Source organism: Oryctolagus cuniculus, chromosome 2 (assembly GCF_051225735.1).
Source record: "Oryctolagus cuniculus isolate XC-2025 breed Fujian yellow rabbit chromosome 2, ASM5122573v1, whole genome shotgun sequence".
NCBI lineage: Eukaryota > Metazoa > Chordata > Mammalia > Lagomorpha > Leporidae > Oryctolagus > Oryctolagus cuniculus.
Window position 1 is genome coordinate 79,737,907 of NC_142868.1, and position 14,090 is coordinate 79,751,996.

The 14,090-nt window shown below is 47.8% G+C and overlaps 2 protein-coding genes across 6 annotated transcripts in view; one reads left to right on the top strand and one right to left on the bottom strand.

The window, feature by feature from the left end:
* The window catches only part of DLC1 (DLC1 Rho GTPase activating protein), a 517,566-nt gene that overhangs the window by 469,787 nt on the left and 33,689 nt on the right, over nucleotides 1-14,090 (top strand). The window lies entirely within an intron of this gene.
* On the bottom strand, nucleotides 4-3,574 carry LOC149127851 (uncharacterized). Its single transcript, XM_089326834.1, has 3 exons — nucleotides 3,541-3,574; nucleotides 365-1,117; nucleotides 4-135 (listed from the first exon to the last, which is right to left on the bottom strand). Exons 1-2 carry the CDS (start codon nucleotides 3,572-3,574, stop codon nucleotides 438-440), a joined length of 714 nt encoding a protein of 237 aa, XP_089182960.1. The 3' UTR covers nucleotides 4-135; nucleotides 365-437.

Below are 14,090 nucleotides of genomic sequence, written 5' to 3' on the forward strand. Positions count from 1 at the left end.
AGCTAGACCCCTGCCTTGCGGTCGTGTCAGCCGGGAAGAGCCAGATGCGCAGGGGAGCCGGCGGGGACGTGTCACCCCGCTTTGTCGAGTTGGTGCCTGTCGGTCTGTGTCTTGGAGACGTTGCTGAGGAGATTCCTGGGTGGGCGGGTGGAGAAGCAGAAAGCTGGGGTCAGGGAGGGGAAGAGGACTGCGGGTCCGCGCGCCCAGGGAACTCCGGGGGGCTTCGGGCTCGGGGTCGGGCAGCGCTGGGCGGGGCGCACGTCCGCCAGCCCCGTGCGGTTCTGACTGAACCGCAGGCGCTGCCCCCTGGCTGGGGGTCTTTCCCCGCGGGGACCGTCGGGGGCTCGGTGCTTGCTGCCTTCACCTGCAAGTCCAAAAGCAGCGTTGCATCCCCCCGACAGTCTCTTATTTAAGGACGTTTTAGATCCTAGAGGCATTTAGGACCTTTTTTTAGCGCTCAGTCTGGTGGCCGAGGGTGGCTGGGTGGGCGTCCCGCTCTTTGGCAGAGCCCAGGGCTTGCCGGCGAGGGGTACGTGCTGCTGCAGGTCTCCTTGCGCGGGTTCGAATCGGGTTCCTGAATCGCCCTGCGGAGATGCCGACGCCCTTGGCTCGGACCTCGCAGCCCGAGGAGCACGTCCGCGGGCCGGAGAAAGGAAGGAAGCGCGCCGCCCGGCCCGACGGTGGCCTCTGGGAACCGTGTCCCCACCTCCTGTCGGGGGCCGGGCCTTTGATCCTGCCGATGGAGCTGCCCCCCCACCCCCACCCGGCCGCGGCGACCGGCCCCTGCGCGCGCGGTGTCCGGCGTCTTCCCAGCCCCAGCCCCTGGTGCGCTGGAGTTGGAGCGCGATCTTCCTGTGCAGCGTGGGCAGCACCGGCTCCTTACGCGCGGGGAGGCCGCGGGGATCAAATGAGCCAATGCAGACGGAGGGCTTAGCGAGGTGCCTGGTGCTGACGTTCAGCAGGCGCCACTGACACCCATTACTGCGGACGGGAAGCCCCTCGTCTTCATCGTGGGACACCACACTTCGCCCGGTTACCCTCTCGCTCCTCTCCGTCTCCAGCCTGGCTCTGGGTGAGCCTTTTCTTACACCAGACCTGAAGAGCTCGGGGGTTCTTTCTCAGGGTTCAGTGGTGGTGTGCATGGTTCTTGGTGATTCAGCCCAAGAGTGGACATACAGTACAGAAAGATGCAGAAGGGTGGCATGGATGATGCATTTGGATGGGAAAAAAATTTCTTAAAAATCACAGCCCTGGAAAAAGTTTACGGTCTCGAGTTGTATTTTTTCCTCCCCTCCAAAGTTCTGTTTGCTGTGGCGGAAAAATCCTAGGCCAGCAGACTGTAGCTCCCTTGAATGTGAATCTGAGCAGCTGCAGGAGTCCATCTGGACTGCAGGTTGGTCCTCCGCAGACATCATTTGTGGACCATAAGTGTGGAATTAAGCGAGGCATCCAGTGCCATCCTGGTTTGCAGACGGAGCAGATGGCCAGAGAGGTGCCCTGGAACGTACTGGCCCCCCTGCGGTAGAGGAACCAGTCCTGAGGAACCGGTGTCAGATGGTTAGCAGATGTGTGTGCGGAAGTTATTTCAAGATTTTCTGGGAAAAAGTCAGTGAGGGCCTACGTTCACTTTTTTTATGGCATGCCAGATTTGCAACTGCTTGCGTGCATGCTGCTTGCATTCGCACTTCTGTTACGAGAGTTTGCAGGGAAGCACGGAAGCACGGCAGTTTCTGGTCCCAGCTATTTCGAAGGTTGCTTTGAACAAAAAAGTGGTTTGATTTTAAGCTGAGTGACACCTTAAAGAACCAGATAGGTAGAAAGCTCCATGAAGGCACTGACAGGATGGAAATAAGTAGCCTCCAACTGTCCCTGGGATGGATGTGAGAAGTAGCCTTAGTGCTTTGTGTTGTAACTTCCCCGTTGTGGCTCGTGAGAGGAATCCCACTCCTGAAAAAGTGGAGCGATGATACAGTGAAGCAGTCACTAGTGGAAGGCAGTGTCTCCTGTTCTCATAGAAACAACTAAGCAGAGGATTTTCCTGTGGTCCAGAGCAAAAGTGAGAGAGAGGCGCGTTATCCTCTAGTCTCTTGTTCAAAGAGCAAAGACCTAGACAGGTTTACTAGTGTTTTTATATTAAAAGAGGTCGTTGGATGCTTCTGGAAATATATACCAGAATAATAGATGTGTTGTGACTAAGCATGCTGTTTCTATGCCCTGAGTTAAAAAGTTTGTGTCCCTTAAACTGTTACCTGTAGGACCAGGATGAGACTTAAAGGAGATAGAAGAGGCATCAGTGAGATGTCTTCCAGCCAGTCAGGGCCTTGCTGAGATTCCAAGAGATGGTTTCAAAGACAAAAATAAATACTTGGGTTTCCCTCAGTGTCCCCAAGGAGATTTTAAGCTGTGATGCAATATTTAAGTGAGAGTGATATTTTTATGACTTAGACTGGTAAATATGCAATTTGGAATTATTCAGGGAAGGGTGACTGGGTCCAGAGGATCAGGGGCATCCAAAGTACAGTGGGTGAAGGGAATCCAGCTTCTCTGAAGAGAGCCTTGTTCTGGACAGGATGGTCCAGTATTGTAAACACGAGTTTCTCATGCTCGGCTCTCCTTCCTAGCAACAGGAAGACGGAAATGAGGCCATGCAAAAAAAAAAAAAAAAAAAAAAGAGAGAGAGAGAGAGGGAAAGAGAGATCCTGAAGGGCTCCAGACAATGGTTGAGCCACCCTACTGTTCACCCTGGACAGTCAGGAGACCTGCAAAACTCAAAACCACTTCAGATGTTTCCCCTTCGGCCCTGGACATCGCCACATCGTTAAAGACTGAGCTCCTGGGGCTGCAGATCATGGCAGCCCACGCGGGCCCCATGGTGTGACTGACCGGCTTCCAGACTCATGTCGTGCCAGGCCTGCCCTGGAGTTAGGAAGCAGGCCAGGGAGAAACATGATTTTCATTGGTTTTCATCTTTGCATGGTTCAGTGATTCGAATTACTTGACTTGGGACTCAGTGGCAAAGAGAGGATTCCTCTCATGTCGAGGCTCACTTCACCTCTGGCTTTCTGAAAATGCTTCCATCAAGAAGTGCTCCTGGAGTTGTGGGACTGAGGCACAAAGGAGTAATGGATGCAGCCTTCAAGACATTTAAAAAAAAAAAACTCTTGCAGCCTGCAATGCCAGCATCCCATATGGGCACCGGTTCTAGTTCTGGCTGCTCTTTTTCCCATCCAGCTCTCTGCTCTGGCCTGGGAAAGCAGTAGAAGATGGCCCAAGTCCTTGGACCCCTGCACCAGCACAGGAGACCAGAAAGAAGCTCCTGGCTCCTGGCTTCAGATCAGATCAGCCCAGCTCTGGCCATTTTGGCCATTTGGGAAGTGAACCAGTGGCTGGAAGACTACTCCCTCTCTCTGCCTCTGCCTGTGTGTAACTTTGCCTTTCAAATAGATAAAATGAATCTTTTAGAAAAAAACACAACCCAAGTGCCTCTTCTCCATGACTGCGGGATTGCAAGGAAGCTGCTTTCCTAGAGCAGATTCTCACCGTTGTCGTTGTCTCCATCTCCAACTCTGGCCATCGCACCTGGAGGAATGCAGGGGCCACGTGTGGTTCCTCTTGGAAGGAAGACAGAATGTGTGTTAGACACAGGGGTGGTTGCTGGGAAGAAGTGTGACCAGTGGTGTGTTCTCCCAACCCGAAATTACAGCTGTCCCCCCTGATTTGCCTGGAATGTGTTCCAAGATCCCCATCCAGTACTATCTGGGAGCCTCAGATAGTACTGAGCTCTGTGAATTCTATGTCTTTCCTATACATACCCATCATAAAACTTAATTTATAAGTTAGGCACAGTAGTAATAAGATAGAACAATTAAGAGCGATGTACTATGTGAAGTTACTTAAAACTTAGGATTTGCTTATTTCTGGGATTTTCCATGTAATAGTTTCAGATTTCCATTGCCTGAGAATAACTGAAACCGCAGAAAGCAAAACTGCGGATAGAGGGGCCCATGGTAGGCAGAGGGCGGGGCCGGGCGATAAACTGCGGATAGAGGGGCCCACGGTAGGCAGAGGGCCGGGCTGGGCGATGTGAAGGGAGTGGGATTCCCAGCTGGAATGGACTCACCCTGTGGGTGGCATTTCTGTGGGGCTCTGTGTTATTGTTACAGGATTACCATCATCCGTGATAAGGCGTCCAGGGTCCTGTTGCAGGGCCTTGAATCGGGTCTACTGTGTGTTAGCATTTTTTCCCACTGCATGTTTCTTCCTTGCCATCAGAATGAATGGTGAGCAGGAGGAGGGCTGTGCTGTTTCGCCTCTGTATTCGTAAGAGTCTCTCGCAAGCAACAGTGCGACTTTCCTGGCAAGTTCCGAGAGGTTCTTGCAGTGGCTTGGCAGTGTTCTGGGGGGGCTTGTGCTCCCGGGGCACTGTAACCTTAGGGCCCAGGAATTGGATCAGTCCCTGGGGTCCCGGTGAAGGCAGATGGAGCCTCTGTCTTGTACACTGGGGAAGGCTCCGGGCTACCATTTTCTGCAAATCTGGCCTCTGTTGACTGTGTGGAATATTGCTCCCGGATGTCACTGAAAATATTTGAATGGCATCTTGAAAATGCCTGCCTGCCAGGAATCAGAGTTCCTGGGCACCAGAAGGTAAACTGTTGTATCTCGCTCTGAGTGAAGCCAGAACGCGGGGGAAGTCCATTTCTCAGACTCTCCCTTGGATTTTGTCCTGCCACTAGGCCTGGTTTCCTGGTGCAAAGTGTACCCTTGCCCCCTCCCACCCAGCTCACCTTGGGGCCTTTTCCTGGCGCCCCTCCCCCGCCTGGAGAAGAGTCCTCAGATGCCTTTGACGCCTCCCATCCACATTTTGTTCTCTTCCCTGCCCCACCTCGGAGTGTCCTGGGGAGAGGACTGGAGGTCGCTTCCTGCAGCTTGTCAGAAGGCGCCTTCCTTCTCCTGCAGGAGTCTCCAAAGGATGTCTCCGGGACAAAAGTTTTCCACGCCCTGAGCTTGTAGCAGTTCCCAAGCTGCAGAGGGAGAGACTCGGGAGGTGAATCAGCCTGTGGCCCATGCACGCACGCCGATGTGCCCTTGGTCACACTCAGTGACCAAATGATACAAGATGTAGAAACCTCAAAGTCATCCTCACCTCCTGAATCTGGAGAAACTATAGACACGGAAAGGATCCAAGGCCACCCAACTCCCTTTGTTGTACTGTATAGCAGGAGAAAGGGATTTTGTACGAGGATCCCTCAATGTGTTCATAGAAAACTGGAGTTGAAAGATAAGTGTATTTCAGTTTGGGAAATCCCATGCACATTTATGGAAATGCACATTAAGAAACACAGGATGCACGGATTTCAAATTTTTCCACCAGATTTATATTTTAATTCCATTTTCCCATGAACTTGTTGAAGCACTCTCATAAGTGCTTGCACATTTGTAAATGTCATTTCGTGGAACATTCCAGAACATTGTAAAGGCAGCCTGGAACAAAGGGTACCTCTTCCCTGGTGTAAGGAAGGGGAGCTCAGTGACTAGTCCAAGGTCACCCAAGAGTTGAATGGAAACTGAGACCCCCTTCTGGCCAGTGACCGTAAACAAAATGGGACTGCAACAAAGGGAGGGTGTCCCAAACAGTTTTAAAGAGAATAATGCCTTAGCTCCCCTAAAAGATAATGTACCTTTGGCACAAAGCTGAGAATGTCACATTGAATAGTGTTTTCTTTTCCCAGGTAGACATAGGAATCCCCATGGCCATTTTCATTGGTCTTTTTTTTTTTCTTTTAAGATTTATTTATTTATTTATTTATTTATTTATTTGAATGGCAGAGTTACAGAGAGGCAGAGAGAGAGGTCTTCCAACTGCTGGTTCATTCCCCAGGTGGCAGCAATGGCCAGAGCTGGGCCGATCTGAAGCCAGGAGCCAGAGGCCTCTTCCAGGTCTCCCACATGGGTGCAGGGGCCCAAGGACTTGGGCCATCTTCTACTGCCTTCCCAGGCCACAGCAGAGAGCTAGATCAGAAGAGGAGCAGCCAGGACTCGATCCAGTGCCCATTTGGGATTCTGGGATTGCAGGCGGAGGCTTTTCTCGCTATGCCACAGCGCCAGCCCTTCATTGGTCTTTGATAAGGCTACTTAATGTTTCATCATTGGTGAGCAGGGTTTTTGTTGATTTTTTTAAGGATTCCTTGCTATCACCTTTATTTCTGACTGAAGGCTTTTATAGCACTAGAATTTACACAGTATTTTATTTTTCTTATGCCGTGACACTGTAAAACTAGGGCAGGCGCCAACAAGGAGGGACCTGGCATTAGTAGAATAAGTTTTGCTAACATGTGGAAAAGGACGAATGCTGTGTGTGCCGACCTTGCATGATGGAGACAGGAGTTATTTTAGGCTTGGAGCCAGGTATTTTGCATTCAATACTAAGGTAAAATAAGAAATGGATGAAATAATCTTAAAGCATCTACTTCATTTTACAGATAAATAAAAAGACTTAGAAAAATAAGGACCCCTAAAAGTATGTCACTTAGTCTCCTTTCTTAACATTGTCTGCAGCATTTTTGAAGGACTTTGTATTTTAAGAACTATTTCAAATCGTTTTTCTTAGATGTGTAGTTTGAAGTGTGTAAATATTTGGCATAGAGCACTGGAAATGTGTGTGTGGATTCATGCATGGATAGGTGTTGGGGGGGGATGGATATGTGTGTTTCCATATATGTAGCAAAGATTTATTTTTATCTTGCCCCAGACTGAAATGAAGTAGACAGACCTGATGATGCAGTATCCACTTCCTTAATAGTTTATTTTCATTTCAGTTTGACCTCTTTGTGCTAGGTTGTAAGTGCCAATTTGTGATTAGTTGGGAGCTATTTTCTGTTCCTGAAAGTCAGCACATGGGCACAGGGCCCAAGTGCTCAGCCGAACCCCGTCCCTCCTGGGCTCTGATTAATCCACAGCCATTGCGTTTGTGAGAGAAGAGCACCTACTTTGATGTGAGCCACTTGCCTTTTCCTGGTTTCAACGTTGAAAACAGCATCTTGCAAAAGCGTGTTAATTACAGGATCCCCAGAGGGAATTCCCATCGATTTCATTTCTCCACTGCTGGAGTGTCACTCGTGGACTTAATCCCAGGTATAAGCTTGCAGAGTGTGCCTCCTGAAATTTCCTTCTTGCAAGACAAAACCGTTTATTAAGTTGTCATCATATCACAGGGCAAACTGGGTCCTCTTTTCCCGTTCCCTTATTTCTAGGAATGTTCTTTGCTAGAAAGCAGTGTATCTGTCTCCAGACCTTAAGTAGGAGAGAGAGAGAAAAAACAAAACAAAAAGAGAACACAGGTCCAGTGTCCATTTCTCCCTAGTGCTGGTTAATAGTCCAGTGATTTCAAAGCAGGTGCTCCCTCCTGGGTGTCAGAACCAGTAGTTCTGGAAGCTTCCACAGGCTACCTGAACGCTGGAGCCATGTCCTCTTTTGTAAAAAGTTGGAAAGCTCCAATCCAAGAGGTAGCGCAGTGCCTCAGTCATGGCTGCTGCTATGCCTGAAACACAAACATGAAAGTCAGCAAGCAAAACAAAACTCTGAGAGCTGTCTGAGTGTTGAGGCTTTTTTTTTTTTTTTTTTTTTTTTTTTTTTTTTTTTTTTGCCATAAAGATGGAATTTAGTTTGAGGGCTGCAGAGACACAGAAGCAAACATTTTGGGTTTTGTGTTTTCTAAACTTTAACCAAAGGCTTCTTGGGAGAAATCAAGAAAAAGCAAATTTGAAACTTAAACGTGACTTTGAAGTTTTTAACAAGGAAAACTTTAGTAAGCTTACCAAATTAGGGAACTCTCAAGGCAGTTTCTTTCTTTCTTTTTAATAAAAATTTATTTGAAAGGCAGCAACACAGAGAGAGAGAGAGAGAGGTTTCACTTCCCAAATGGCCCCCATAGCCAGGCTGGTCCAGGTTGAAGCCAGGGGCTCCATCCGGGTCTTTTTACAAAAATACGTTGGGGCAGCTGCTGTGGCGTAGCAGGTAAAGTTGCCGCCTGCAGTGCCGACATCCTATATGAGTGCCGGTTCAAGTCCTGGCTGCTCCACTTCCAATCCAGCTCTCTGCTGTGGACTGGGAAAACAGTAGAAGATGGCCCAAGCCTTAATGGGGACTGCCTAAGCTAAGCCAAGACCTGGGTCATGGGTGCCATCCTCCGCTGCTTTCCCAAACACATGGGCAGAGAGCTGGGTCGGAAGTGGAGCAGCCGGCCCCTCCCAAAGCAATTTTTGTTGACCTTCACACACACCAACCCCCACCCCACTTTTTTTTTTTTTTTTGAGGGAAGAAGAATGTGTCACGTAACTGATGAGAAATCTGGAAAAGTCATGTAAGAGTGAAATCTATTCTGAGGTTGTCTTCCTGAGAGTGGGAAATGGGCTTAAAGGAAATGTCAGAATAGACACGTAAGGAATTTACAAAGCCTGTGGCAGTGCGGATTTACAGATGAGGTGTAGCCAGGATAGTTACAGCATTTTCTCGGGCTACCAAAGTGGGCAGTGGATTCTTCCCTGGACCTGTTACAGATCCTACTTTGTGCTCTTCCTGTCACCACTCATCAGAACGAGTTTGGGGGATCAGATGCAGACCTGTTGTGCGTCTGAGGAAATAAAGCTGGTCATGCATTGTGTAAGCTGGCTTAGGGGGTGCTGAGACCGCTGTACAGGACAGCCTACTTCCCCCTCCTACTTCTGCTTGCCCAGGTCTTGGCTTAGCTTAGGAAGTCCCCATTAGGGCTTGGGCCATCTTCTACTGTTTTCCCGGTCCACAGCAGAGAGCTGGATTGGAAGTGGAGCAGCCAGGCCTTGAACCGGCACCCATATAAGATGCTGGCACTGCAGGCGGCAACTTTACCTGCTACACCATAGCACCTGCCCCAATGTATTTTTTTTAAAAGAAAAAGCTACCTTTCTCTCTGTCTCTCTCTCTCTCACTCTCTAACTCTGCCTGTCAAAATAAATAAATAAATAAATAAATAATTGAAAAATAATGGCCGGCACCGCGGCTCACTAGGCTAATCCTCTGCCTGCGACGCCGGCACCCCAGGTAGTAGTCCCGGTCGGGGCGCCAGATTCTGCCCCGGTTGCTTCTCTTCCAGTCCAGCTCTCTGCTGTGGGCTGGAGTGCAGTGGAGGATGGCTCAGGTTCTTGGGCCCTGCACCTACATAGGAGACCAGGAGGAAGCACCTGGCTCCTGGCTTCGGATCGGTGCAGCGCACCGACTGTAGCGGCCGTTTGTGGGGGGTGACCCAACGGAAAAAGGAAGACCTTTCTCTGTCTCTCTCTCACACTGTCTAACTCTGCCTGTCAAAAAAATAAATAAATAAAAATAAAAGAAAAAGAAAAAGCTGTGTGTGAGAATAGTGTGTTTCAGAGTAGTCACTGGTAGATAACATAATGTTTTAAAAACAGGCAGACTGCGTCACTTAATGTGTTACCTGAAACTTTTCTCACGTGTACCTGTATATACATATGCACTTGTCTACATAAGTTGTACTTCTGTATTCATGCACACACATCCCCATATACATACATGTATGTGTATCAGAGTCTATACTAGACAGGGAAGTTGCTCTGTGGACTTTACAACGTGGGACGACAGAGAATAAACAGAGTGAGTGAGTGTTGTGGAAGAAGGAAAATAAATAAAGAAAACTGGAGGGTTGGAGAAGGCCAGTGTGCAGACCACGGGGCATGAGAGCATGGTTGAGACTGTGGCTTTTACCGCCGACGGGGAACTCCTTGGTGCTGCCTGTCCAGGGTCACTTGGGACTTAACAAACACATGGATCTTAGAATAGCCCTTAGGAAACGAATTCATTCCTCAGTACAGGATAGGGGGCTGTTAGACGCCCTGTACTCCACTGTCAATTACCTTTCCACTTGGCTTCCTGCTCCAGGACAGGAACTTATGTCTTTGATTGTCCCTGAGTGAGTGCAGCTGGCAACACACCTAGTTTGATAAATAAATAAAGACCAAAAAATGAAGAGTGATTGGCTTCACTTAAACAAAACTATGACCCTACTAGAATACCCCTAACAATGGATTGGAATCAACTATTGTTGGGGCCAAACAGCCTAAAAAACTGAATTAGCAGTTGGTGTATCAGTCTTGTGGAAGCTTCCTGTCCAGCCCCCACCCTACCTCAGAGTATGCACAGTAGATGTTTGGAATTTTTTTTAGGCACCTAAGGGTAAGAATGCTGTGTGTTGCTAGTCAAAATCTGCACTGTGATTAGATAACATTAGAGTTTAATAAATATTAATAGATGGATTGTGCTGGTTGACTTAGCCCTAGTAGAAATTTATTTTACCCAGATAACTTCATAAGACCAGTCTTTGGCAATTGTGTGTGTGTTAACATTTATTTTTATTAATTCAAAGAGAAAGGGATTCAAGTCATAGTTCTTAGTTTGAAGAAAAGAAAATATTAATTTTGTTTTCTTTTGCGACAAATATGTGTGTGATTTCAGTGTGCAAAAAGCACTCTGTCAGGGTGTATAAATGGATTAAGCCAGAAGCTGATAGAATGGAGAAGGGGGGATTTGAGGCAGGGAAGCAGACAGGGGACCCTGGGATGAGGGCCTAATATGTTCTGGGAACTCAGAGGCATTCGTGATGTGAGAGGGGAGCAGAGCTTCCATCCGGGGCTTCTTAACCAGAGCTGAAGGAGGCAGAGGCCGCGTTCGGAAGGCTGTGGGTCTCCACTGAGGATTTTTGGTTGTGTCAGAGAAGTCATGGAAAGTTGCTGAAAATCCTAAGCAGGACGGTGGCATCGTCATGCAGTGTGCCTTTCCTAAAGACCAAGGCTGTGGCTTCCAGAACCTTGGACTAGGGTGCACTTGCCAGGTAGGGAGGGGCAGGTTCAGGTGGAGGCTGTTAGGGTCATCTGGAGGGAGTGAGTCCACGCCCTGGCTCAGGGCCTCTCCCTCCTGGCTGCCCTTAAACTTACCAAAGGAGCTTTTATAAAATAGGATATCCAGGCCCTCCCTCTACTGAGTGCATCAGAATACCTGGCTGGGGGCTGTCGCTGGTGCTTATAGAAAGCCCAGTGGGGCGCTGCCTAGCTGCTTCCAGAGCTGAGAGTCCCTGCACTCTCCTTGCCTTGCTACAGGCCTTTGAGGCAGGCTTTGCTGCTCCAGGTCACCTGCCCGGCGAAACCCATTTGCCGGGTAGAGATGGGCTGTTACCGAGGGCATCATGTCCAGCGCGGCAGCCCGTGAAAGTCAGACACCTTGTCTTAGGCAGGCGCGTCTGAGCAGAGAGTAAGTGGAACCTTCCCTCCCCTTTAAAGGAACCTCTGTCTCCACAGCGGAGGCAAACTGAATCTTGCCTTGGCACCACCTGCCTGCAAGCAAGCAGTTCAGTTGTTTGTAGCAGGAAAAACACCGACTTTTCCATGAACCTTTGCCGCTCAGTCTGCCCTCTTGCAGGAAATCCAAGAAATCTGGAAAGTGCTGCTTGAATTTCATACATGCCTCTAATTCCTTAACCTTGCTTTTTTTTTTGAAAAGCAGAGTTAGAGAGAGAGAGATCTTCCACCTGCTGGTTCACTCCCCAATGGCTGCAGTAGCAGGCTGGATCAGGCTGAAGCCAGAAGCCCAGAACTCCATCCGGGTCTCCCATGTGGGTGCAGGGGTCCAAACACTTGGGTCACCTTCTGCTGCCTTCCCAGTCATATTAACAAGGAGCTGGATTGGAAGTCCCACCAATGTTCTTAGCATTGCTTTTAAAAACCAGATTCGCTGGCGTATTTGCATGGAGCATGTTGCGAAAGATTGGAAGAAACCGGAGGATTCCCACAGGGAACCCAGCCAACGGGAAGTGGAAGTGATCACTTCCTGCCCTGACCCCATCACTGCTGCTCAAGTGGCTGAGATCAAGAGTTCAGCGTGAGACCACAGGGCTGGGGATTTCTGCTCATCTTACTAAGGAGAGGCCATGGAGATGGGCTCCTATCACCAGGCCAGGAAATGTGTAAACAGGGCCTCATGGTTCTCAGCCATACACAAAAGGGCCTGCTGGACCTCATTCATGTAGCCACACAACCGCTCTGTGAACCAGCTAACAACTAAAGCTGTTTCCAATCAAAATTTCCTGTTTCCTCCTTAACACATTTGTCTGTTTGCTTAGAGAAAACCCAGGTATAAAAGTTTCATTGTATTTCCATTGTATTTTTAGTAGCTAAAAGGCATTTTTGCCCACTGGGGAATGTTTTTAAAATACAGCCCTCCACCCACATCTACCAGAGTAAAACTTCTTCCCACCCAGCTGTCTCCAAAAATGAGCCTGGGGGAGGTGTCCAGGGGACTGAGGTAACCAAATAGGTACCTGTTCTTGGTTTGGTTTTGTTTCTTTAATAGTATATATTCTGCTTATTGCTACATATTTCCTTAAGGGAAGAACCTGTCTTTCAGGAAGAAACTTCTATTTCTGAAATTTCCATTGCCTCTTTCCGGATGGCATTTGAATATATAAGGACAAGAGGGTACTTCTTTTCCTGTTTCTTAGCATCTGTTTATGTTGAGGGTAGTAATCCACACATCAGAGTCAATATGAGGATTAAATACACATTCTGATTTGCCCTCAGTCTGAGAACTAATATGCATTGGATCTTTAGTACCTTAAACCTACTAGGTGTTCAGTAAAAGTTAGCTCTGGATAGAATTGTGGAGATCCAATGTGGTAAGACAGCATGGAGGTGGAGGTATTTGGGCTGGATCTTGAGTGACATTTGATCTTGACCAATGGGAGGGCATTTCAGGCCTGGGAAGGCTCCTAGGGGGAGTTTGAAGATGAGCCCCAAGTTCTGGGAGCTGAAACATCACTTTGGGTGCTACTTGGAAAGCCCTGAAAACCACACAGAAATGTTGCGGCCATATTAGGCTGTTGTGGTGAGAAACAAGATCCAATACTTAACTCAGGGAGTTTGATGAGCTGATCAGGCTGTGATGGTGAGAGACAAGATTCAATATGTAACTCAGAGAGTTTGATAAGTGATGTTTTGATGGGTTTTCTGTAGACTGCAGACCTGAATTTGAATGAAAATGGAAAGTGTTTTTCCTTCCTGACTTGGGTGTAGACTCCAGTTCAGGTTAAATGAAACTAAGGTATTGGTTTTTGTTTTTTAAAAAATCACTACTTTCATTGGATTGTTTATACTCTTCTCTTGACCTGTTAATGGGGAAGGGTGGGAGTCAGGTCTACAGTTGTTTTATTTTCAAAAAACAGTGGCAACTCTTGGTGTTTTCTAACTATGGTTGTTTTTGGAACAGTGGCTTTTGTTCTCATTATTACACAGCCTAGGTTTTTGCAACTGGACATTTTTAAGATAAAATACTTGTAAGCTTATCTATTTCTCATGGTTTTGTACTTAGAAGAAAACACATTCTCACCTGTTTTGGAATGAAGAAAAAGAAGAGTAAAATTACTGGCTCACTGCCGTTCCTGAAAATCCTGCTTTTTAGCTGGTGTATAAGCTTTAATTAAGTTATCAACTATGAAAGTGAACTTTTGCTTGTTCACATCATTTTTTTTTTGCCAATAAAAAGTTTAATTTCAGAAACTGAGTTCACCATTTATAAATACTCTAAATGAAAGACAAATGCAAATTTAGATTAAGCATAGGTACAGTATTTTAAACAAAACAACTTTTTTCAAAAGGTCATAGGCAGGCCGGCGCCAAGGCTCACTTGGTTAATCCTCTGCCTCCGGTACCAGCATCCCATATGGGCGCCGGGTTCTAGTCCCGGTTGCTCCTCTTCCAGTCCAGCTCTCTGCTGTGGCCCGGGAGTGCAGTGAAGGATGACCCAAGTGCTTGGGCCCTGCATCCGCATGGGAGACCAGGAAGAAACACCTGGCTCCTGCCTTCGGATCGATGCAGTGCCGGCCGTGGTGGCCATTTGGGGGGTGAACCAACGGAAGGAAGACCTTTTTCTCTCTCTCTCACTCACTGTCTATAACTCTACCTGTCAAAAAAAAAAAAAAAAAAGTCATAGGCAAATGAATGATTTAGCTCATCCAGAATATTTAACTGATTTGAAATGAGAAAATGAACATTTTT

Coding starts and splice junctions, on each gene's coding strand:
- LOC149127851 (XM_089326834.1), bottom strand. CDS start 3,574: ATGGCCAGAGTTGGAGATGGAGACAACGACAACG. Junction 1,118..3,540: donor AGATGGAGACAACGACAACG/GTGAGAATCTGC, acceptor CTGAACCCTGAG/AAAGAACCCCCGAGCTCTTC.